At 37.3% G+C, this 24,257-nt stretch overlaps 1 protein-coding gene and 1 non-coding gene across 9 annotated transcripts in view; both read left to right on the top strand.

The window, feature by feature from the left end:
* LOC127853479 (zinc finger protein 107-like) overlaps positions 1–24,257 on the top strand; it is a 274,428-nt gene that overhangs the window by 15,468 nt on the left and 234,703 nt on the right. For 5 of the 8 annotated variants that reach the window (XR_008036626.1, XR_008036630.1, XR_008036628.1 and 2 more), the window contains exons 5-10: positions 1,988–2,119; positions 3,490–3,563; positions 4,834–4,940; positions 7,097–7,123; positions 8,422–8,509; positions 9,969–12,989. Coding sequence is in view for 3 of the 8 variants with exons in the window: in XM_052388030.1 (XP_052243990.1) it covers positions 1,988–2,119; positions 3,490–3,563; positions 4,834–4,940; positions 7,097–7,123; positions 8,422–8,509; positions 9,969–11,158 (1,618 nt within the window). In the remaining 5 variants the exon portion in view is untranslated. Of the gene's footprint in view, positions 1–1,987; positions 2,120–3,489; positions 3,564–4,833; positions 4,941–7,096; positions 7,124–8,421; positions 8,510–9,968; positions 15,644–24,257 lie in introns of those variants that run through there. The other 3 variants (XM_052388030.1, XM_052388032.1, XM_052388033.1) reach the window with 1 other exon arrangement.
* LOC127854321 (U2 spliceosomal RNA) lies at positions 18,437–18,629 on the top strand. Its single transcript, XR_008037030.1, has one exon. It is a non-coding gene; the product is annotated as a U2 spliceosomal RNA (small nuclear RNA).

Below are 24,257 nucleotides of genomic sequence, written 5' to 3'. Positions count from 1 at the left end.
ATAATTAAGTTGACAAATGTTAGCAATTTTTTTTAGCATTACTAAAGTATATTTATTCCTGGTTTAGTTAGTTTAATTTCATATTTTCTAGCCTAGCCTCAAGTTTATTTCTTGTTAGCCAATTTTTTTTAAGTGTGTTTGTTAATAGATCTCAGAATGCTCTGTATCTGAAAAAAAAAGAGAAAAACAAACAAGGCGTCAAAATAGGACAGCGTCATTTTAGGGCACTTGACAATAGTCTTATTCATAGGACAAGGAAAGAATTTAGAGTTACTTTATATACTCTATATATAGTATAGGACTAAATTCTTTGGCTCTTAATATTATAAAAAGTATTTTAATATTATAAAAAGTAGTTTAATATTTGTACAGCTTCAATCTGTTGCACTATATTGTAGCACACAAAGTCGAAAGTGGGACTTACCTGAAATTGTCTCACTAAAGAAATTTAGCATTGGCAAAACTGTCATGTTCCCATGCAGTTGCCGACAAAATGCAACTGGATTCATTAAAAGACAGTAAAAGCAACGAGATTACACTACTAACCGATCTCCTGCTCAGCTAATAACTTTAATATTCAATTAAATTCGACTTTCTCGCTATATGTCACTTGGTGTTTCATGTACACATGTACACCATTTTAATTTTATAACGCGTCATCTGGTTGGTTGTTCTCATTGTGTTGGCCAATGATATGGCATTTAAAACCGAGCATTCAATCGACAAAATATGACAGCAAAACACAGACATATAGCGAGAAAGTTGAATTTAATTGAATATTAAGGTTATTTGCCGAAGATGATCGTTAAGGTGTGTAATTACGTAGCTTTTAATGTCTTTTATTGAATCCAGTTGCCTTTGTCCGGCAAGTGCATTGAAACATGTGTGTTTTCGATGAAAACGGTCACGTCTCTTGTTCCACAATCTTTCAGCAATAGGCATATAGTGTGTTTCATACCTTGTGTATATATAATACCTATAAGAGGGGTATTTTTTTAAACTGTTATTTTTTGTCAATATTCGTTGTTGGAAAGTTAAACCATACACAATAGGTGTACATTTAACAATCTGGAACCCCTGTGGTAAGCTTGGGGGTGGGGGGTATGGTCCGGGGATGGGGGGGGGGGGGCAATTTTTTGAGATATAAGATGAGCTCAAAAATTGAGAATGTGCGTGATACTGGGCCCAAGGGTGTAAAAATGTACAAAAATCAACTGGCCATGCAGGGCTGCCAGCTGACAAAATCAGGTCACCCTTACTTTCTTTGGGGTGGTCTTAATTTAAGTTAAATTATCAAATACAGTTTTCCATATATATTGTTATTCTATTAACTGACACATTTTTTGTTAACTTGTTTATATTAAATTGTTTTGGCATTTTGACATTTTGCGGGAAAACAAACAGTGTCTCTGTATATATTGCCCCCACACTTAGACTGTGTACAGATTTAAAGATTTTGATCAATGCATTTTAAAGTACCAAATAGTGACACAGTCATCAACTGGCTACCAGCAAGCACTGCTACAAAATCTAATTCTTACTGACCTGATTATGGGATCGCCCGAACAGGCAAGTATTTAAGAAATCTCCCTCGCCTGAATCAATTTAGGTGGCTTATGTTTGCGGGCAACTGGAATTTTACACCCCTGGGTTTGTTTACAATTTTGTGCATGTAAAAATACATGCAGTTTGTTGATTCTGACATTTTATTACATAGGTATGTGTTAGTAAGATCTTGTCACTCTTGTGTAATCTGAGCCTCATTGTGGGAAACCTGGGCTTAAAGCATGTGCATAAAGTGTTGTAACAGAGTAGCCTGTGAAGTCCACACTGTCAAAGCAGGCAGAACACTTTCAGCTTTTTATGGAATTCTTTGTATAAAGAAAGTTCTTCTAAACGAAAATCCAGTTTAGGCAGACGTATGCAATGTCGGACTTGTTGCCATGCCATGCTGAATGGTTTCTATGCCATTGTTTCTGGATGCTAGGTTACGTGCCCACCAACGAGTACACACAGGTCAGACATTCAACTGTGAGGAAGACGGCTGCACCAAGTTCTTCACGACGCTGTCTGACCTTCGCAAACACATCCGCACACACACAGGAGAGAAACCTTTCAAGTAGGCTTAAGTGTGGTGCTTCACTCTCAGTTTATGTTTGTAGAAAGTGTTCATCTATCCCTCAAACCTTTATAAGCCCCCAATGCTTTGCATTGACTGTATCAAGGCGATGATCTCAGATTAAATCAGTTTAGGTATATATGAGCCTTGCTCTGTGAAAAGGGGGTTTGATGCAAGTGCGTAAAGTGTCGTCCCAGATTAGCTTGTGCAGTCCGCTTATCAGGGACGACACTTTCCGTTTTATGATATATTTCGTTTCCATAAAGTCTCTTCTTAGCAAAAATCACGTTAGGCGGAAAGAGTTTTCCCTGATTAGCCTGTGCGGACTGCACAGGCTAATCTGGGACGGCACTTTACGAACATGCAATAAACCCCCTTTTCACAGAGCACATCTCATATGTTTATAGTTATTGTTCTGTTCTAACAGTTGTTGATAAAAAAAGTATATCTTAATTGCTAGAGTTTCTGGAGTTATATCCTTTGCTATGTTCCTATATTGTTATATTATTTAGACTATTAACTGGGGCATTACCTGGCGCCATTTTATATCAATTTACACAAATGTGTTACCGTTACACAACTTAGTTTAAAGATGTTTTGGTAATTAGCTTGGCGTTTTCGGAGAAAACCCGAGGTATTGTCATAGCCAGCTCGTCGTCTGCCTTTCGACGTCCGCCGTAGGCGATGTGCTAAAACCTTAACATTGGCTCTAAAATCAAAGTGCTTCCACCTACAACTTTGAAACTTCATATGTAGATGCACCTTGATGAGTTCTACACGCCACACCCATTTTTGGGTCACTAGGTCAAAGGTCAAGGTCACTGTGACCTCTAATATAAAAATTAAACATAAACCTTAACATTCGCTCTAAAATCAAAGTGCGTCCACCTACAACTTTGAAACTTCATATGTAGATGCACCTTGATGAGTTCTACATGCCACACCCATTTTTGGGTCACTAGGTCAAAGGTCAAGGTCACTGTGACCTCTAAAAAAATAAAAAAATCTGACAAGCTTTCATTTATTCAAAACTGCACCCGTAGCCGAGTTTGGCACCCGTTACGCGGTGCTCTTGTTTTTTTAGACTTTATTTTGGTTGAGATCATGGTTGTTTTAGGGTTTATGAACATTTGAACAGCCTTTTACATTTTACATATAGTCTAAAAAAAAAAATAATTGTTGTTTTAATTGTTTCCCGAATGTAGTCATTTCTGGGCGTCATATTTGTTCCTTAAGCATAATGTAAAAAATCCTGCAAGTTTCTGTTTCTTACTTTCTTTGCTAGGGAGCAGTCATTAAAACCTATATAGTATATACCAGTGACAGCACTGTGCCACTTTCACAATGAATATTTTTTTGTATGACTTCAGGTGTGTGGAAGATGGTTGTGGGAAGGCATTCACAGCCAGTCATCACCTCAAGTCACACAAGATCACCCACACAGGTCGGTGATGGCATGTGTAGATCGGAGGACAGTTATAAAATTAGCCTTGCTATTGGAAAACTTGGCTTAATGCTTGTACATAGTGTTGTCCACGATTACCTTGTGCAGACCGCACAAGCTTATGAGGGTCGACACTATCCGCCCAAACTTGATTTTTTTTTTTCTAAACAAAAGGACTTCCTTTAACGGAAAATACCTTAAAATCAGAACGAGTTGTCCCAGATTAGCATGTGTGGACTGCACAGGCTAATCTGGGACAACACTTTACGCACATGCATTAAACCCTGTTTTCCCAGAGTGCTACTGGAATTATTGATAGATACTGAGCAATAACAATGCTTACCAGTATATTTGAGACAATGTCTGATGTGAGTTGGAATTGTGAACAGTATTGACATAAAGACATATATTCATTGTGTAATTTCAAGAAATTACGATATATTCTTTTGCTGTTATCTTGCCATATAATGAATTTGGGATTTTCATCAGTTTAACAACACTAAAATTGTTTGTTTGGGATATAAGGGGTTTTGTTCATAAAAGAGGGCTTCTTCACATGTTAGAAATAACATAATATGATAGCATTGGGCCTGATAATTCCACTACAAGTTTTGCACAGGATTTTGTATAGGCACATGGGAAAAGTCTAAAGTTGGCAATGGGTGCAATCTTGCTATTGTTTTTTGTCTCCAATATTAACTTCTATAATACTTCAGAGTAAAAACAAGGAGAACAAATAATGAATTGTAATGTAGGCACATGGGTACCCCTGATTTTGAAATGCTGGCACAGGGATATCCCTGTGCTCAAAGGCCCCGGGGAAAGGTCTTCACATATTAACCGTGTTCTGGAAAAATTAGGCTTTTAACATGTGCGTAAAGTGTCATCCTAGATTCGCCTGTTCAGTGTACACAGGCTAATAAGGGACAACACTTTCAGCTTGAGTGAAATGTTTTGTTTAAATGAAGTTTTTTTTTTGGAAAAATCCAGTTAAGGCATAAAGTGTCGTTCCTGGTTGGCCTGTACTGACTGCATAGGCTAATCTAGGATGGCACTTTACGCACACGCAACAACCCATGTTTGCCCCGAACGAAGCTCACATGAACCATTTTGTTGTTTAGGCCAAAAAAAAAAAATCTCCCGATTTGGCGCCGACCCTCAACTTTTAATTGGGGTCACCAAAAAAAAAAATTGTTCATTTTCGTTCATATAAGATGTAATATCAAGCAAACAAAGCATATATATACATGTATTTTTGGCCTTATTCTAGGAGAGAAGCCCTATCAGTGCGGTCAATGTGAGGGCAAGGCCTTCTCTACATCTCACAGCCTCAAGAACCACCTGAACAGGCATGTGGCAAAACAGGAGAACAAACAGGTATGGCTTGTCACACCAGTGTTTTTTGTGCCAAAAATGAGGCAGGTATTTGGTCCCATTCCAAATATAAAAATGCATATATATTCCCAAATCACTGCTTAAAATTTCCAACTGAAAGTTTCAAACCAAAAAAATATTCTGTGTAATTAATTTTCTTAGTGAAAATAATATTGAAAACATGTTTTCTCAGTTTTTAAGTATATGTTAACAAGAAAAAACAACAAATTCCTTTTTTAGCTCACCTGAGCACAACGTGCTCATGGTGAGCTTTTGTGATCGCCTTTTGTCCGTCGTGCGTCGTCAACATTTGCCTTGTTAACATTCTAGAGGCCACATTTATTGTCCAATCTTCATAAAATTTGGTTAGAAGATTGGGCTCAATGATATCTTGGATGAGTTCGAAAATGGTTTTGGTTGCTCTAAAAACATGGCTTCCAAGGGGCAGGGCATTTTCCTTATATGGCTATAGTAAAACCTTGTTAACACTCTAGAGGCCACATTTATTGTCCGATCTTCATGAAACTTGGTCAGAAGATTCATCCCAATAATATCTTGGATGAGTTCGAAAATGATGCCGGTTGGTTGAAAAACATGGCCGCCAGGGGGCGGGGCATTTTTCTTTATATGGTTATAGTAAAACCTTGTTAACACTCTAGAAGCCACATTTATTTTCCGATCTTCAAGAAACTTGCTCAGAAGATTCATCTTAATAATATATTGGACGAGTTCGAAAATGATGACGGTTGGTTGAAAAACATGGCTGCCAGGGGGCGGGGCATTTTTTTCTTATATGGCTTTAGTAAAACCTTGTTAACACTCTAGAGGCCACATTTATTGTCCAATCTTGATGAAATTTGGTCAGAAGATTTTTCTTATTGATATCTTGGATGAGTTAGAAAATGGTGACGTTTGCTTGAAAAACATGGCTGCCAAGGGGCGGGGCATTTTTCCTTATGTGGCTATATATGGCTATAGTAAAATCTTGTTAACACTCTAGAGGCCACATTTATAGTCCGATCTTCATGAAACTTGGTCAGAGGATTCATCCCAATAATATCTTGGATGAGTTCAAAAATGATGCCGGTTGGTTGAAAAAACATGGCAACCACGGGGGCGGGGCATTTTTCCTTATGGATATAGTAAAACCTTGTTAACACTCTAGAGGTTACATTTATTTTAGATCATCATGAAACTTGGTTAGAAGATTTGTCCCAATGATATCTTGGATGAGTTTGAAAATGGTTTTGGTTGCTTTAAAAACATGGCCACCAGGGGGCAGGGCATTTTTCCTTATATGGCTATAAATGGCTATAGTAAAATCTTGTTAACACACTAGAGGCCACATTTACTGTCCGATCTTCATGAAACTTGGTCAGAAGATTTGTCCCAATAATATCTTGTTATCTCAGGTGAGCGACTTTGGGCCTTTCAGGCCCTCTTGTTTAGTCTAAAGGAATTAGAACCCATTCCCAAAATGGTGAAAAAAAACAACACTGAACACAGTCTCCAGTAGGAAAGAGGCTCAAAATTGAAATTGCCTCCTAGTGTTGCTGTTGCTTGGTGGATATGGTTCAGGATACATTTTCACAGATCATATTTTGATCAATTGACCCTTGCTCTGTGAAAACCAACTTTAATGCATGTGCATTAAGTGCCATCCCTGATTAGCCTGTGCAGTGTGCACAGGTACCACACTTTCTGCTTTTATGGAATTTTTTGTTTAAAGAAGTGGCCTAAAAACAAAATCAAGTCTAGTTGATAAGTGTTGACCATGATAAGCCTGTGCAAATTGCATTAAACTCCCTTTTCCAAGGGTAAGGCTCAATTATAATGTCTAACAAGTACTGTAAGAAACATGCACCTCTTACAGATTGTCTGTTAAGCTTTCAACATATTTAGACAATATCTGTCAGTGTCCAGGAAAGCTTTTTGTGGAATCTGTTGTGTGGAGAATGTTCTGCATATAGCAAATAATTGGTAAAATTGAATTTTGAGGCAGCATGATTATTATGTTGATTATAGAATTGCTAAGATTTGATTCCAACAACATAATATTTAGAACCATTAGTGTATATTTGATTCCTTTATGATACTAAGATCCAGCTTTCCCAGTTTTCTTTGTATGTAAGTCATGAGATAATGTTTATATTTTGTAGAGCGTGGAGCATATTGAACATTCAGAGGTAAGTGTTGTGAATTTTGAGTGTCTTGAAAATGAAACAAATATTTAAATAGGCTTATTTAAACAATATAGAGACAGGGTGGGATTTTTCCTCCTTTAACAGATTTCATCCCTTTAAATGACACTCTTATTTTACAAATACATGTAGTTAGGAACTTTGCTGAATCTACATAGAAATGAAGAGTTTACATGAACGCTGTAATGGGGGTAGGGCATTTTCCTCCCCTGAGGTGGTTCTGAAATCACAACCATGTAGATAATAAAATTAGTAATCATGATCTTGTTGTATTTCCCACATCTTTTACTGTTTTGCATTTTCTGAGGTAATAGTTAATAATTGTAGACAACTCTACATGCTGAGTATTATCATGTAATTGTATATTTTGTACTTAACCAACAAGAGGTCGCCATGGCGTAATGGTTATGGTGTGCGCCTAGCGACCGGGAGGCAGTGGGTTTGATCCCCAGTGTGGGAGCGTTCTTTAGATCTCTCCCAAAGACACCGAGTACTGGTTGTTAGTCCCAGGAAACGGACTCAAGAGCGTTTCAACATGTCATAGGCTTTTGATGTAAACAAGCTAAAATAAATAGGTTTAAACTAACCAGCCATCAAAATGTTAGGTACATCAGCAATGACCGTAAGTTATGTGGGTTATTGTAAGGCTTTAGCAGATTGTTATTGGAAACTTTTGTGACAGAACAGAACAGAATAGTTCGACTTAATTATATAATGCTACTCATCATAAACATAGATATACAATAATAATATGCATTTGAAGTAAATATAGAAAATGCCTTATTTTGAAGAAGGATCAATTTAAATAGTCAGGTTATAAGTATTTTTTGTGAGAAAGTCACATGGATGAGGTTTATTCATAGTGACCACAAAAGGTCAAGCTTATGGTTTAATAATTGCAACAATTATAAAATTATTCTGTACTGATTTTCTTTGTGAAAGAATATGAGTATTTTTGCTACATATAAACAACATTTGTTCGTACTTAAAAGCATTTTAAAATAAACATGGCAAGTTTTTGTAACACTGTTTTGTTTTAGCCACTAAGTAGTTTGATAAATTTGAACATATTTGGATGGGTTCAACTTCTATAAAAGTTAGGAATTAATGTTTTGCTAACATCAGCTTAACAAGGAAATTAAAGAACATATTGGTTTTCTTTCTCAATGTCATGAAGGTTGCATAACACACACTTGAGTTGATCTCTTACAATGTTTTGGTGTCAAACGCTACCAATTTGCTACCAATTTCATCTCATAATATTGTTTGTATCTTTATTTTAGTCTTCATTACCGATGATGGATGCTGAGGAGTTGCTGGAAACCATGACAAAGTTCCAAACCTCCCATCCCAGCAACCAGGGAATCACATGTAAGAAATGGTGTCACCTGCATGTGTGCCTTGCTCTGGGAAAACAGGGTTTAATGCATTTGTGTAAAGTGTCGTCCCAAATTAGCCTGTGCAGTCCACACAGGCTACTCTAAACAGGGACAACACTTTCTTAAACTAGATTTCACTACAAAGGCACTTCCTTTAAGCATAAATACACAGTACAGAAAAGGTGGGCCCTTATTAGTCTGTGCGGACTGCACAGGCTAATCTGGAAGATTACTTTATGCACATGCATTAAGCCCCATTTTCTCAAAGCATGGCTCTTAATTTGTTGTGGGGTAAAAGTGCAAAATCAACACTAAACATTCTGTTTTTTTTTAATGAATTATTTGTTTTATCAATTATTTGCCTGTTTGACAGATTATTTGTTCAATAATTTTTTCTGATTTACTGCATGTCTGTTCTCTGAACGGTCGACATTTGTTTAAATCAGTTAGGCTACTGTAAATAAGGAAGAATCCTTGATGGATCAAGTATATTTTATAAATGCCTGAGCTTTTAACAATTTATTAATATGATTAATTTGAATAATGATTAATATCGCATTTTCTTGTACCCGTAATCTATTGTAGGAGAAGTGATACCCTGTGATCATTAAAATAGAAATAAATATACCAATAAAAACCGACCAGTTTCACAATACTTAAACTGTTACTGTTTTTAGATATCACCTGACACGTCAAATTTCAGAATGAGGCTGAACGTGAATTTTTTTCATTTGTTACCAAAACGACGGATAATATTGATGATCATTGACCAATTGATTGTTCTTTTTTTACTTTGGGGATCTTCATAAATACTGACTCTGGTTACAAAAATGTCAAACATATGGATACAGGCATGTGTTTTGTGAATAAATTGATAAGTAATTCTTTACATTAAAACACCTAAAGAATAATTAAACAACATAATCATTGGTGTATAGTTATAAATCATACACCTGTGGTTTATGACACCATGTTATTAAGTAGTATTTGTAGACACAGTATCTGATCATACCAAGATAATTGGTTTGTGCTGAACACAGGGGCAATTTAACAACAGATCTGTATTAATAAACAAGATTATTGATAGATCTTTGATTAGACACCACAATAAAAAATGCGCAAATGAAGAGCGTCAACATGTGTGCAAACAATTGAATAAAACTAGTTTTTCAATCAAGAAAATATATTTAAATGAGAAGTATATATTTTCTGCTCATTCTGAAAATGTCATTTTGTGTTGACAATATCGTTACGTCCATGAATGTTCAATAGCGTAAAGAGTTGAAATTAAATGCGTCATTGTCATATGTGGCACTATTAGAAATGGCAACACATTCAGCCTCGTTCTGAAATTCTGCGAGTATTCCTCACTTTGTGCTGTTATCGATTGTATTGTCCAAAGTCTTTATTGAGACATACAATGTATGTGAATTGTAAACCGTTTGTTGCAGTGTATCCAGTCGATGAGGAAGGTAACATAGAGGTAGAGCCAGTAATTAAGGTTCCCATAGTAACAGCTGGAGTTAGGCCACGATCATCACAGCCTGCCTCTGAAACCACGCCCACCTCTCGTACGTGTAACACTGACTGCAAATGTGCTTGCTGTGACATGCCCTTTGCTATAACCCCCAGGGTCGTAAAATCAAAAGTGAAAAGTGGACCACAGAAAAAGAACAGATCTAGTAAACAGGATGCCGCAAAACAACAAAAAACTTTTACTTCAGAACAATGCTGCTTTTCGCCGGAGATAAGTGATAATGTAGAAGGTTATTCAGAATTACAGGATTCTGAATGTGTTCTGAAATGTGTTGCGGATCATAAATGTGCTACTACTTCTGGCAGTAATACTTACATTGGTTCCGGTCACAATAATATTGATAACAATGTGGACATGGTGTCCAGTGATACAGGGGTACCCCTGATAGACGGTGCAGTTCCCAATACGGGGGATGGGGAGGGTGTGGAAGAGGTGGGTGAGAAAGTACTTGTTCAGCATTACCTACTGACCAGCATCATAACAAACTCGTCCAGCGGTAAACAGACCAATCAGTTGATCACCACGCCAATCATGCTGCCTAATGCCTGTAACACAGAGGTAAACAGTGACCAGTTGAAACCGGTTCCTGTCCACTTGGTGGCCAACCTGCTTGTCGGGCAACAGTGCGAAATGGCTACCGAATCTCAGGTGTCGGCTATCAGTGCATTTAGGGCGGAATTAATACCCGAGGGCATCAACACAGGGGTGTATCCCAGCGAACAAGATGCGGCAACTTGTGAGACCAATGAAATTGGAAATATTGCATACATTAAACAGGCGAGCATTGGTGACATTGAATCCATGCCGTATCCAAACTCAATCTGTGATAACGTTGAGGGAATAACTAACATCACTGTTTCAGAACCCAGTTTAATGTCCACCCCTGTCGCTCCAATGATTATTGATGCCCAATGTATGGACAAATGTTGCAACTACACGGGGACAGTAGTGGACGGAAGGGAGTTCCTACTGACTGGCCCACTGACCACTGACCTGCCCCAGGGTGGGAATTTGGGTCAGGGGGTCATGGTTATTGGGCCAGGGGACTTGGAACTCTCAATGGCAGCTTCACAAGAACTGAATGACGCCCTCTCAAGCATTTAGTTTTCAGGAAATATGGGAGACTCGTTTTGGGGAAGACTGGGCTTAATGCATGGGAGTAAAGTGTCATCTCAGATTAGCCTGTGCAGTCTGCACAGGCTAATAAGGGATGACGATTTCTGCTTTTATTTAAATTTTAGTTTCAAGAAAGTTTCTAAAAATTAAACGTCCAGTTTATGCGGCAAGTGTCGTCCCTTATTAGCCTGTGCACATTGCACAGGCTAATCTGGGATGATTCTATGCAAATGCATTAAGCTCTGTTTTCCCAAAACTGTAACTTACAGACATATGTTAGAAGAGTCAGGATCACACAATGAATATTCTTCCAATTATGTTTTTTTTAAGTATTAGTGCTATTGATATTTTATTCACTGTATTTCGTGGAACTTACACTTCACCTTTCCCCACTGAGTTATGTCCATTTTGACATAGATTTCCGAGTTTAAGTTGTCACTTGATGGTTCTATAAACTCTACTACCAACGAAATGGCAACTCATGTTAGAGGTTTATGAGTGACTTAGTACATGTACAAAGTGCACTTTCAATTCATCAAAAACAGAACTATAATCATTGTTGTAATTACAATACTTCTTTGAGGCAATATTATTTATGTGATAATAAAACAAAGGTTTATTTTAAAACGCAGTGAACATGTCATATTATGCAGAATTATTTCTTAATATCTTAAGACTCCAATTAAGTGTTACAAGAAAGGATGAATTTATGCAGAACAGAAGATGAAGTTGTTACCTGTGTTGCTCAGCGTAAGATCAGGTCCCGTATTCACCAACCAATTCTTAAACTTAACTCTAAAAAATTAACAATATTCTCAAAACTGAAATATTCTTAAATATGGGAAGTACATGTTAATGCATGTAATGACATGGAATTTAACACCATTTATTACACATTCGTCATTAAGAACTATTCTTTTATGACAAAAAGAATATTGTAACCATTATATGTTAAAATGCTGAGGGTATTTTCGTTGTTCTATGTATATGGGTGTGCTCTGTGAAAAGGGGGTTTAATGCATGTGTGAAAAGTGTCGTCCCAGATAAGCCTGTGCAGTCCGCACAGGCTAATCAGGGACGACACTTTCCGCTTTAATAATATTTTCTGTTTAAAGAAAGTCTCTTCTTAGCTAAAATCAAGTTTAGGCAGAAAGTGTTGTCTCTGATCAGCCTGTGCAGTCCGCACTAATCTGGGACAACACTTTACGCACATGCATTAAACCCCCTTTTCACAGAGCACAGCACATATTTATGCCCCCCTTCAAAGAAGAGGGGGTGTATTTTTTTGCACATGTCGGTCTGTCCGTCGCTCCGTCCACCAAATGGTTTCCGGATGATAACTCAAGAACGCTTACGCCTAGGATCATGAAACTTCATTGGTACATTGATCATTACTGGCAGATGACCCCTATTGATTTTCAGGTCACTAGGTCAAAGGTCAAGGTCACAGTGACAAAAAATGTATTCACACAATGGCTGCCACTACAACTGACAGCCCATATGGGGGGCATGCATGTTTTACAAACAGCCCTTGTCTTTATTCTTAAGTCTCAGAATGGGTTGAAGAATGCAGGTCTAGAGCATGTAGACTTAAGAATAAATAATAGACTTAGAATCAAGAAAAATATGCCCAGCATTTTAATTTATATTGGCTAACTCTGAAAATAATGTCATTTCCAAAATGTTTAAGAATTATTTGAATAGTGTTGGTAATGCCAAGTTTGACTCAAGACTCAAACAATTAGTTAATATTCACATTCAAAGAATATTCTTTATTTTAGAATTAACTCTAAGAATTGTTTGTTGAAAACTGCTCCAGGTATCAGTTGTACATATACTTAAGTAGCCAATTGAAAAACATTAAGTATTCTGGTGTAATTAAACCCTTGAAGTATGTGTAAAAACATAGCTATGTCTAGTTGTAAAGAACAAGTAGAATTTCTAATGTATGCCTGTTTATCATTTTCAATATGAATGGCAAATGTCTTCATTTTAGGCACCATTTATTTTGAAGGGATCAAATTTATCATATTGTTCTATATACATGTTCAAATTGTTTACTGTTAAAATCACGGCTGATTAATTGTTCTTGTTGAATGCAGTTGGTAAATTGTGTGCTGTGATAACCACAAGTCACATGATTTAATATGGGGTACCTTTACATAAGAATAGACATGCATGTTTACGTGAATAGCGGAACCACCTATAGGGGATGTCTGTGTGGGGTCATCATTAAATATTTTTCTCAATATTTAATTTTAGCATTTACAACGCATGATATACTGTCCATGTCTAATTAAACCCGTCGCTAATTAAACACGCATGTTTTTAACAGACATCAATGTGTTTTTGTGTTCCAGTTTAATTGACTCACATACAAACTTAAACAGGAAGCACCAATTGATTTGAGTAACTTTGGCGTCTGTTTGCGAGACAGATTATACATGGTTTCTTCATTTTATTTTTTGGCTCCAAATTTATTATTTTGGTAAAACATATGATCTCTTTGAGTGCATATTTTCCGATTATACATTGTAAGATCAAATGATTTGATATACAAGTTTACAGGTTCATTGCAAACTGGTATTGGAAGTATGTTAGTCTATATGTATCTCTATGACGTATCACTTTTGCCTGAGTGTTATGTTTGTTCCAGCATCGTGTATCAAGATTATAATTTGAATGCAAGAGATTTGGCAAGCATTGTAATTTTGGTATGTTCTACTTTTAAACAGACAATTGATAATCTTTTGCATATTAAATTATGTTGATATAAATATTTGATATAAAAAAAACACTAACATTTCTCTCCAGATTTGATATGAAATAATCATACCTTTAATATTACTGTTTCAAACTGTTAATGACTCTTGTTTTATATTTCATTGCTACTTTTTATTCTAAGCCGAGTTAACAAAAGCACTTTATTAGACTGTGGCACTCACTATGCATGTTTGTGTTAGTATTTAGTTCTATTTACCAAATCTGGATTGTCATTATATGTTAGAGACATAATTCAGTTTGCTTATTTGTAAACGGTATACCGGTAAATTGAATGAACACAGTTTATTTGATAATGTGCTTGAAATTTCCCTGTTAGAAACATTTACAGTTACGACAGTGAATTGATGTTTTTGTTTCTTTTATTTTTTGTATTATGATGTTTAAATGATGACACATGTCTGACAATGTGAATGTTATGTTTTCAAACTGATTTATGTGCTGAATGTTTAACATAAGATACAGCTGATTTAAAATGTGTATGTGTGGAATTTCTAAAATATACTATGTATATTTGTTCATATTGTGATATCAAATCATTTTTCATGTTGTTTCAGATACTAGTATTGATGCACTTTAATAATACGACTTAATGTGTCAGTTTAAGTTAAATACCTAGTACTTATGAGATTTAGCTAGTTATATTTTATTGTATTGCTCATCAATATTTACCTGGCCCTTACCTTTATTTATGAATATATTTAAATACCGTTACACTGGATACTTTATTTTTCGCACTTAAAAGAGATTTAAATTGATAGAAGCTTACCTCACTTGGTATATTTGCTAAACGTGCACTAACAAAGTAAAATGTAAAAAAAGGAAACCATCCTAGCATATTGCTTCGCCACGGTTTGTGAAAAGGGGGTTTAATTCATGTGCGTAAAGTGTCGTTCCAGATTAGCCTGCGCAGTCGGCACAGACTAATCAGAGACGACTTTTTCCGCCTAAACTGGATTTTTGCAAATCAGAGACTACTGCACATGCTAATCTGGGACGACACTTTACGGACATTCATTAAACCCCCTTTTCACAGAGCACGGCCCAATTTATGCTATTGGAGTTTACGAGTGCCAGGTCACTGTTGTTGAGCTTTGTTTATAATCTAAATGAAATTGTGATGTGGAAGATGACAATAAGCCAAATAATTCCTTTGATAATCCTTTGCAATAAAGTAGAGCTTTTCCAACTTTAATAAAAAAATAATTTGATTGGGTCAAAGGATTTTTTGATGAGACAATACTTACAACTTTCCCTTATTATTAAATCTATTGGTGTGAAACATTGGAGTCAAATCATTGTGATAACCCATTCATGCCTAGCGTCCTGAAAAAAGGACATTGCAAACAGCGTAGACCCAGATGAGACGCCGCATGATGTGGCATCTCATCTGTGTCTGCGCTGTTTGCTTAAAGGAATTTCAGTAAGTAATATGCTAAATATAGAAATAAATATACTTGACATCTCTAATTTTGGAAATAAATTGATCCAATTTAGAAAAATGGGAGAGTCCACTAGACATAAATGGGTTAATTCGTACTTGGTAATATTCTGGTACCCTGCTTCTTTACGTAGTGAAAGGGGAAGGAACTCCATTCGTACTTGGTAATAGAACAATGTTAGTCACATTTATGCTGTTCATGCCATGAAAATTACTCAGTTCTCTGTTTTAATAAACACAAATAACTGAAACATTTTAGGGTGCGATATGTGTCATCATATTAGTAAAATTTCGCTAATAAGAAACACTACACCAGCGTTTCTTTAGTGAGACTGAAAGTAGACGTATTGCTGCCAAACCATCTCTAATCAATTATCGGACCATAATCCATTATGAACATATGGCCTTTTTATAACCAGATTAACTCTTTCAGTGCTGGAACCGAGTTGTGAAGGCCTTTGCAAACAGTTTGAATCCAGATGAGACGCCACAGAATGTGGCGTCTCATCAGGATCCAAACTGTTTGCTATTCAGATAGTATTATTTGAAAAAAATCGAAGAAAATGCTAATTTCAGAAATTCAGCAGACGACATTTTAGCAGACGACAAATTTCCCAGCATGCAAAGGGTTAAGTATAGTGGATCCTAATTTTAGTTTGCCGCTTGGCAATTGCGTATTACTCATGTTATCATACAAGTAAGTGCGTTAATCCAGGAATTACTGTCTAGACAATTATGACACGGACTTCATGAAATCTTGAGACAATTTTAGCAACTGCACTTGGGCAAAGACAAAATGATCCAATACAAAGTGAAATCTAGTCAACATCCTGTAGTACTATATATTGGAACACAATAAATGTTCTTATATATCGCAATTGTTACGAAGTAAATAACAGCAAGGAAAACAGTGTATTCATTTTCATTTGATCATACACTTGCTCCGCACAGTACGCATTTACTGATGACTTCGTCTGTGGAACGTCATAAGACACATTAGACAAAATTGTGTTGTTATGCCCCCTTTCGAAGAAGAGGGGGTATATTGCTTTGCTCATGTCGGTCTGTCTGTCTGTCGGTAGGTCGGTCGGTCGGTCCGTCCACCAGGTGGTTGTCAGACGATAACTCAAGAACGCTTGGGCCTAGGATCATGAAACTTTATAGGTACATTGATCATGACTTGCAGATGACCCCTATTGATTTTGAGGTCACTAGGTCAAAGGTCAAGGTCACTGTGACCCAAAATAGTAAAATGGTTTCTGGATGATAACTCAAGAACGCATACGCCTAGGATCATGAAACTTCATGGGTAGATTGATCATGACTTGCAGATGACCCCTATTGATTTTGAGGTCACTAGGTCAAAGGTCAAGGTCACTGTGACCCAAAATAGTAAAATGATTTTCGGATGATAATTCAAGAACGCATATGCCTAGTATCATGAAACTTCATAGGTAGATTGATCATGACTCGCAGATGACCCCTATTGATTTTCAGGTCACTAGGTCAAAGGTCACGGTGACCCGAAATAGTAAAATGATTTTCGGATGATAACTTAAGAACGCATATGCCTAGGATCATGAAACTTCATAGCTAGATTGATCATGACTCGCAGATGACCCCTATTGATTTTAAGGTCAAAGGTCAAGGTCACGGTGACCCGAAATGGTAAAATGATTTTCGGATGATAACTCAAGAACGCATATGCCTAGGATCATGAAACTTCATAGGTAGATTGATCATGACTCGAAGATGACCCCTATTGATTTTCAGGTCACTAGGTCAAAGGTCAAGGTGACCCGAAATAGTAAAATGGTTTCCGGATGATAACTCAAGAACGCATACGCCTAGGATCATGAAACTTCATAGGTAGATTGATCATGACCCGCAGATGACCCCTATTGATTTTGAGGTCAAAGGTCAAGGTCACGGTGACCCGAAATAGTAAAATGATTTTCGGATGATAACTCAAGAACGCATATGCCTAGGATCATGAAACTTCATGGGTAGATTGATCATGACTCGCAGATTACCCCTATTGATTTTGAGGTCACTAAGTCAAAGGTCAAGGTCACGGTGACCCGAAATGGTAAAATGGTTTTCGGATAACTCAAGAACGCATATGCCTAGGATCATGAACCTTCATGGGAAGATTGATCATGACTCGCATACGACCCCTATTGATTTTGAGGTCACTAGGTCAAAGGTCAGGTGACCCGAAATAGTTAAATGGTTTCCGGATGATAACTCAAGAACGCTTACGCCTTCGTCCCTGATTGACCTGTGCACTAAACGCCCAATCCATAAACGGACTACACATGCTAATATGGGGCGACAGTAAGAAACTAAATGACCCGCATCGTGCAAAAACAGGATCTTATGCCAAATGCCACCAGCGTAGCTCCACCCTAGCCTGCGCACCCGCTAATGACACCATGTATTTGCATTTTGAAGTGTATTAGGTTCTTCCCAGCCCAAGGCTGCGTTATGTAAGGACCCGGAGTGTGTTCATGTGTAATACACGTACACAGCTATCAATACCGATGGCTATTATGTACAATATATCTAGTTATGGCTATTATTTATATTACATGTACTATATTCTATACATAGTGTAAATAGTATAATATTTATAAATATGTTATACGGTTTTAAAGTTAATCTAATGGCTTCGATCATTATTGACAATACTAATTTAACAAATGGTTTTATTGTGCGGGTTTTTTTTGGTCTGTGCTGTATTCCGCACCGAATACGCAGGCAATGAGCGATTTACGCTTAAATATGCTTCTACCGATGACGCTTCTGATGTTGTCCCGAGGCCGAAGACGGTAGTTCGCGAAGCGAACATTCTGTGTCACCAGGTGGCCATTTAAGAGGGACCGTAGGTCCCGAGAGTATAAGATTCTATAATCCGCACTATCAAAGGCACACCATATCGATGGATTCAATCGTTCTAGATCCGGGCCTGTGTCAAGGATATCATTTTCTATCACAGCAACCACCTTCATATTGGATGATGTATTTCCAGGAATTACGACGGTATCGCTTCTCGGCCTTTTGGCTAAGATCAAAGTGTAGTATCTGTTCTTATCAGCTTAATATCTGATACGTTCCCCATTGGGGGACCTCGATATTAAACTGATTTTTGGACACAGATGAGATGTCAGGGGCTTTCTCCGCTCTCGTCACGGGTTGGCCCGGTATTGCAGTACCTCCGGGATCGGCCCACTTAACCAAAACCAATATTCAACCACGCGTTATGTAACAGCGCCTTATACTGGTTGACAACGTGTTATAAAGACTGACAGCGCCTCATACTGGTTGACAACGTGTTATAAACACTGACAGCGCCTTATACTGATTGACAACGTGTTATAAAGACTGACAGCACCTTATACTGGTTGACAACGTGTTATAAAGACTGACAGCGCCTTATACTGGTTGACATTGTGTTATAGCGACTGACAGCGCCTTATACTGGTTGACAACGTGTTATAGCGACTGACAGTGCCTTATACTGGTTAACAACGTGTTATAACGACTGACAGCGCCTTATACTGGTTGACAACGTGTTATAGCGACTGACAGCGCCTTATACTGGTTGACAACGTGTTATAGCGACTGACAGCACCTTATACTGGTTGACAACGTGTGATAAAGACTGAAAGCGCCTTATACTGGTTGACAACGTATTATAGCGACTGACAGCGCCTTATACTGGTTGACAACGTGTTATAGCGACTGACAGTGCCTTATACTGGTTGACAACGTGTTATAGCGACTGACAACGCCTTATACTGGTTGACAACGTGTTATAGCGACTGACAGTGCCTTATACTGGTTGACAACGTGTTATAGCGACTGACAACGCCTTATACTGGTTGACAACGTGTTAAAGCGACTGACAACGCCTTATACAGGTTGGAAAAGATCATGTCCCGAATAATAATGCGTTTTACAGTATAGACTTCAATGACTAGTTTTATTCCAAAATTGTATTTGAGCCCCGCTCTGTGAACAGAGGGTTTAATGCATGTGCGTAAAGTGTCGTCCCAGATTAGTCTGTGAAGTCCGCACAGGCTAATCAGGGACAACATTTACCGCTTTTATGATATTTTTCGTTTTAAGGAAGTCTGTTCTTAGCAAACATTAATTTAGGCGGAAAGTGTCATTCGGACCGCTAATCTGGGTCGACACTTTTCGCACATGCATTAAACCCCCTTTCCACAGAGCTAGGATCATTTAATTTGCGTTAATCTTTCATCTTTACTTTATTTGTAGAAACCATACGATCATTCTGCTGGTTCTACCCAGGGTTTTTGTCTGAAAATATTAAAATTAATACACACATCAGTGTATTAATATTACAGACACTCGCTCGTTGTTATCAATATTGCCTTGTGCTAAGCGAAAAGACTTTTCAAACACAAAAAGTGCGAACAAACTTACACTATTATTTAAGGGCTAACTGTATCCGATAATTAAAACCAAAATCTTGATCCGCGAAACTAAATGACTGATTGACTGAGTGAGTGACTTTGTGATTGAGTGACTGACTGAGTGAGGGAGTGATTGAGTGAAGGAGTGAGTGACTGACTAAATGAGTGATTGATATGCATCTATTTAAAATGTATTCTTCACCATTAAGGCATAATAATGAACGTATCGAAACTACTGGAAATGCGTCCCTGGGTTCTCCCTGTGCTTTGTATTGGAAGCTTAAAGTGATATTATGGGCATCTAACAGTATGAAGGCGTCTATCGCAGCCGTTGTGTTTATTTCTGGTGTTTTCACTTCATATACACTTATATTTGTTAATGCAGCATCAACATACTAAAACAATATGCTGGGCAGAGCAAAATAATCCATTTGAATGTCAACCGTACTTTCGTTTTGACAACTGACGACAGAAATGATTCCATGAACGATGTGAGTCTAAATGTAGTTTTCATGCAGATTCGTTCATACGACACAAAGACACAATTTTGTTTTACGGATCGTTTCGGCTAAGAGGACTGGGTGAGTCATGTAAAATATAGAAAATAATACATATTTTTTATAAACAACTGGTAGCAAGATGAGTTGTAGATAATGGGTCAGTTACCACATTTTAACTAATTCTTTTGACCTGTTAATTCTTTTCAGCTCAATTCAACAGTGAAAAAATGCCCATACTATCCCTTTAACAATTGTTTATATTCACATTGTCTTGTTTATCTATTCATTAATTAACATGATCGTCCGTGTTAGTGAGATAAATAACTCTCAAATCTTGAATGCAGCGATTAGATGTAATGAAATGTATTATTTTCCGTAGTTCAAAATACAACAATTGCTTAAATATAATGGTTAGACTTAACCACCGATCAGTCAAACATCAATAATTCTTTAAGGGTTCCAGATATCGGAAAAGTAGCACCGGAATCGGATTCAGGAAGACAAAATCACATAGATTGGACTATGTTATTGTTTTATTTCACTGGAATGTAAGGTGTACTGGGTTTTGCGCTTCTGTTAAAAGAGTGCTGCATTCTTATCGAAATGCACAATTTAAACTCAATAATTCTGTAACGAGTCGAGATATCGAAAAATTAAAACCGGATTCGGATTCAGCGAGTCAAATTCATATAGATTTCACTATCTTATTGTTTGATTTCGATGGAGCGAACGAGAGAGCGAGCGAGCGTATTTCAATTGTGCAAGTAAATGGGGCGGTCTATGAAAAGGGTGCTTAATGCAAAATATGTTTTGATTATAACTTTTTTCTTTTTTCTTTTTTTTTTTCATTTTTTTTTTTCAAACTTTTAAACAACACTATAAACTGTAAATGTTTTATTAAAAAACAAAAAAAAAAAATTTTTTATATTATATGATACATATGTTTTTTTTTTATTTATTTTTTAAAAATTGATAACTTTTGAACGGCTGTAGATATCTTAAAAATTCCAACGAATTCGTGATCAGCGTGGTCATAGGCATATAGACTTAAACATCTGTTTATTTTATTTCAACGTTATTTTTTTTTAAAATAAATAAATTATTTATTCATGTTTTAAATGTTACGGACATAACATTCCGCATCTATCGCTTCAATATCATGTTCTTAATTCTATCCAACAGTTCTGCATTATAAAACAAACGTTTACAATATAGTTAAGAAACTAAATCACTCGCATCATGCCAACAACTGAGTCTGGGATTGAAGCCGGATCGCCTTGGTGAGAAGCGTGTATACCAACCACTGCGCTGAAAGGACATGCACATATGTTTTCCCAGAGCGAGTCTCAATTTGTCTTTCAAATGAATTTTGCTGAAGCAGTACTTACTGATAAGGATTTCTTGACAGCTGATATATAGATATACGAGGGTCGCATGATAGGAAACATGGCTTAATTCACACGCTAATCTGGGACGACGCTTTACGCACATTATGCGACTCATATCTAATGCAGGTGTTTCGAGTTTTAACTCGAAAAGCAAAATAGGTTTGCCGAATGGTTTCCATGGGTGAGTCTTGGCCCGATGTTATACAACGCGGTCGTTCGTTTCGAATCTCTGACGACGACATTATCAGTGTGTTCTTTAAAGTGATATTATGGGCATTTTTCACTGATGAATTGAGCTGAAAATAATTAACTGGTCAAAAGAGTTAGTTAAAATGTGGTAACAGACCAAGTATCTGCAACTCATCTTGCTGCCAGTTGTTTATAAAAAAATATATAAATTATATTCGATATTTTACATGACTCACCCAGTCCTCTAAGCCGAAATGATCCGTAAAACAAAAGAGTGTCTTTGTGTCGTATGAACGAATCTGCACTAAAACTTAATTGAGGTTCACAAAGTACGGTTGATATTAAAATGCATTATTTTCACTTTCCGGGATGTTGTTTTAGTATGTTGATGCTGCATTAACAAATATACATGTGTATGAAGTGAAAACACCAAAAATAAACAACGGTTGCGATAGACACCTATACACTGTTAGATGCCCATACTATCACTTTAAAAGAGCAACCGACATTGATTGCTATTAAAATCGTTGATTATACACTGATTGATACCCAGGACAAAATGTTCAGTACACTCTGGGTAAATGAGAAAACCCAATAGTGACCAGCCAGGCAGCCTCAAACTGTATGCGGCTTCGGTCAGTATACGATTTGGGGTTGCCTGACTGGTCAAGAGTAGATTACTTAGTTGACACTGCATCTAATTCCCAAATATGGAACGGCCGACGTTTATGGTCCTGCCTTTTCTTTGCATCAGAGTGTGCAAGGCTAGTATCAGTTTTAAAGATCAATCGATCTTATTCCAAAAGATGCAATCAAAAACGTATATCACGCAGCTTCTAAGAAAATCCCATTCGCCCAAAGGCAAGCGAGCGATAAACCTTCACTTCAATAAATGCACCACAAACTCTCGTCTGTCAACGTCGCTGCCAATGAAATACATGTTGCAGACACACTTAGGAAACAGATAACCACTAAAGGAATGGGCGCAATCGCGAAATGGCTTTTCATCCAAAAGAGACAGAGAACTCTTTACAAATAGGCACTACTTTCGACAATCACCACGTGAAACAAATATCTTAGTGTGTTTTCACCATAAATCAGCCAATCGTGATGCAGCGACTATTTCCGGAATCCCCGGCAAAATGTGAAAATTACCATAACTATTTCCGGAATCCCCTGCAAAATGTGAAAATTACCATAATTAACCAGACATACGCGCATGCCCACAACATAGTCCGCATACGCAACTCTCAGTCTCTTCGCAAGTGCAGCGACGCTACATTACAGTGCACACAACATACATTCATCTATCTCTTGCGCTAATCATCACCGCTCAATAACAAATCACTCAAAACACAATACGAAATCCGCTTCGAACTACTTTCCACATCCACTTCTACTTTCCTTTTGCTTTCACGTGCCTGATGCTTTCACTTTCACTTTACTGGCGCCAATCCGCAATTACATGACGCACGCTCACATACGCACGCAAATTAACAAAGCAACATATCACATACATAGAATAAATACACAAATAACAACGTACTAAATCACTTGGCTTATATCTTTGCTCTACTCAAAAATCAGTGCCATCAAATGCCCCTCATACGCGCTATTCGCTATGTCGGACAAAGCCCCTTGTCTTCAACATAGTAGTAACAGAGCCCTACAGCAACAAACCACAACAAGCTCGCCCGGCCAAAATATGGCCGATTGAGGAAAGATCACCAATGAATTTCTCGCAACGTTTAGCAGTCAGAATATAGCGTTGTACTCAATGTATAATGCACACCACCTTGTTAAATGACCATTTACCAGGTGAACACAACTGCACGGGGTATTGTCGTACGTAGACACAAACATGTGAACTTCTCAAAAGTCGAGCCCACGATGTTCCAACGACCTTTTTTCAAAACTATTCAAAACTTAACGAAAGCCCAGTAAATTCTCTCACCCGATCGAGTGAGGGATGTTTAAGATTCTCTAATCCGCACTATCAAAGGCAAACCAGATCAAATGGATTCAATCATTCCAGATCCGGCCGCTGTGTCGAGCATGAATTTAGTAATCCGTATCTGGAAAACCCTTGTGTATCCGATTTCGACATTGTTAAATCACGCGTAACGAGACTGCCGAGATAACGCGAGATCAAGAGTTCGGGGGGGTTCTGACAGTATTCGCTCTACAGTAGACACTTATTATCCGATATCTGGACTTTATATATAGAATAAAAGCGAAATTTGCCGATTTATTACTAATAAAAAACAATCTAATTTTTATTATAACGTTCAACGACCATCTGCTCATTATCTAGTTCAGTATCATTGTAATTAACGGCTCCGTAAT

This window comes from Dreissena polymorpha, chromosome 12, assembly GCF_020536995.1.
Source record: "Dreissena polymorpha isolate Duluth1 chromosome 12, UMN_Dpol_1.0, whole genome shotgun sequence".
Classification (NCBI taxonomy): domain Eukaryota; kingdom Metazoa; phylum Mollusca; class Bivalvia; order Myida; family Dreissenidae; genus Dreissena; species Dreissena polymorpha.
The sequence above is the reverse complement of the archived record's forward strand: the minus strand, read 5'-3'. Positions and strand labels throughout refer to the sequence as shown.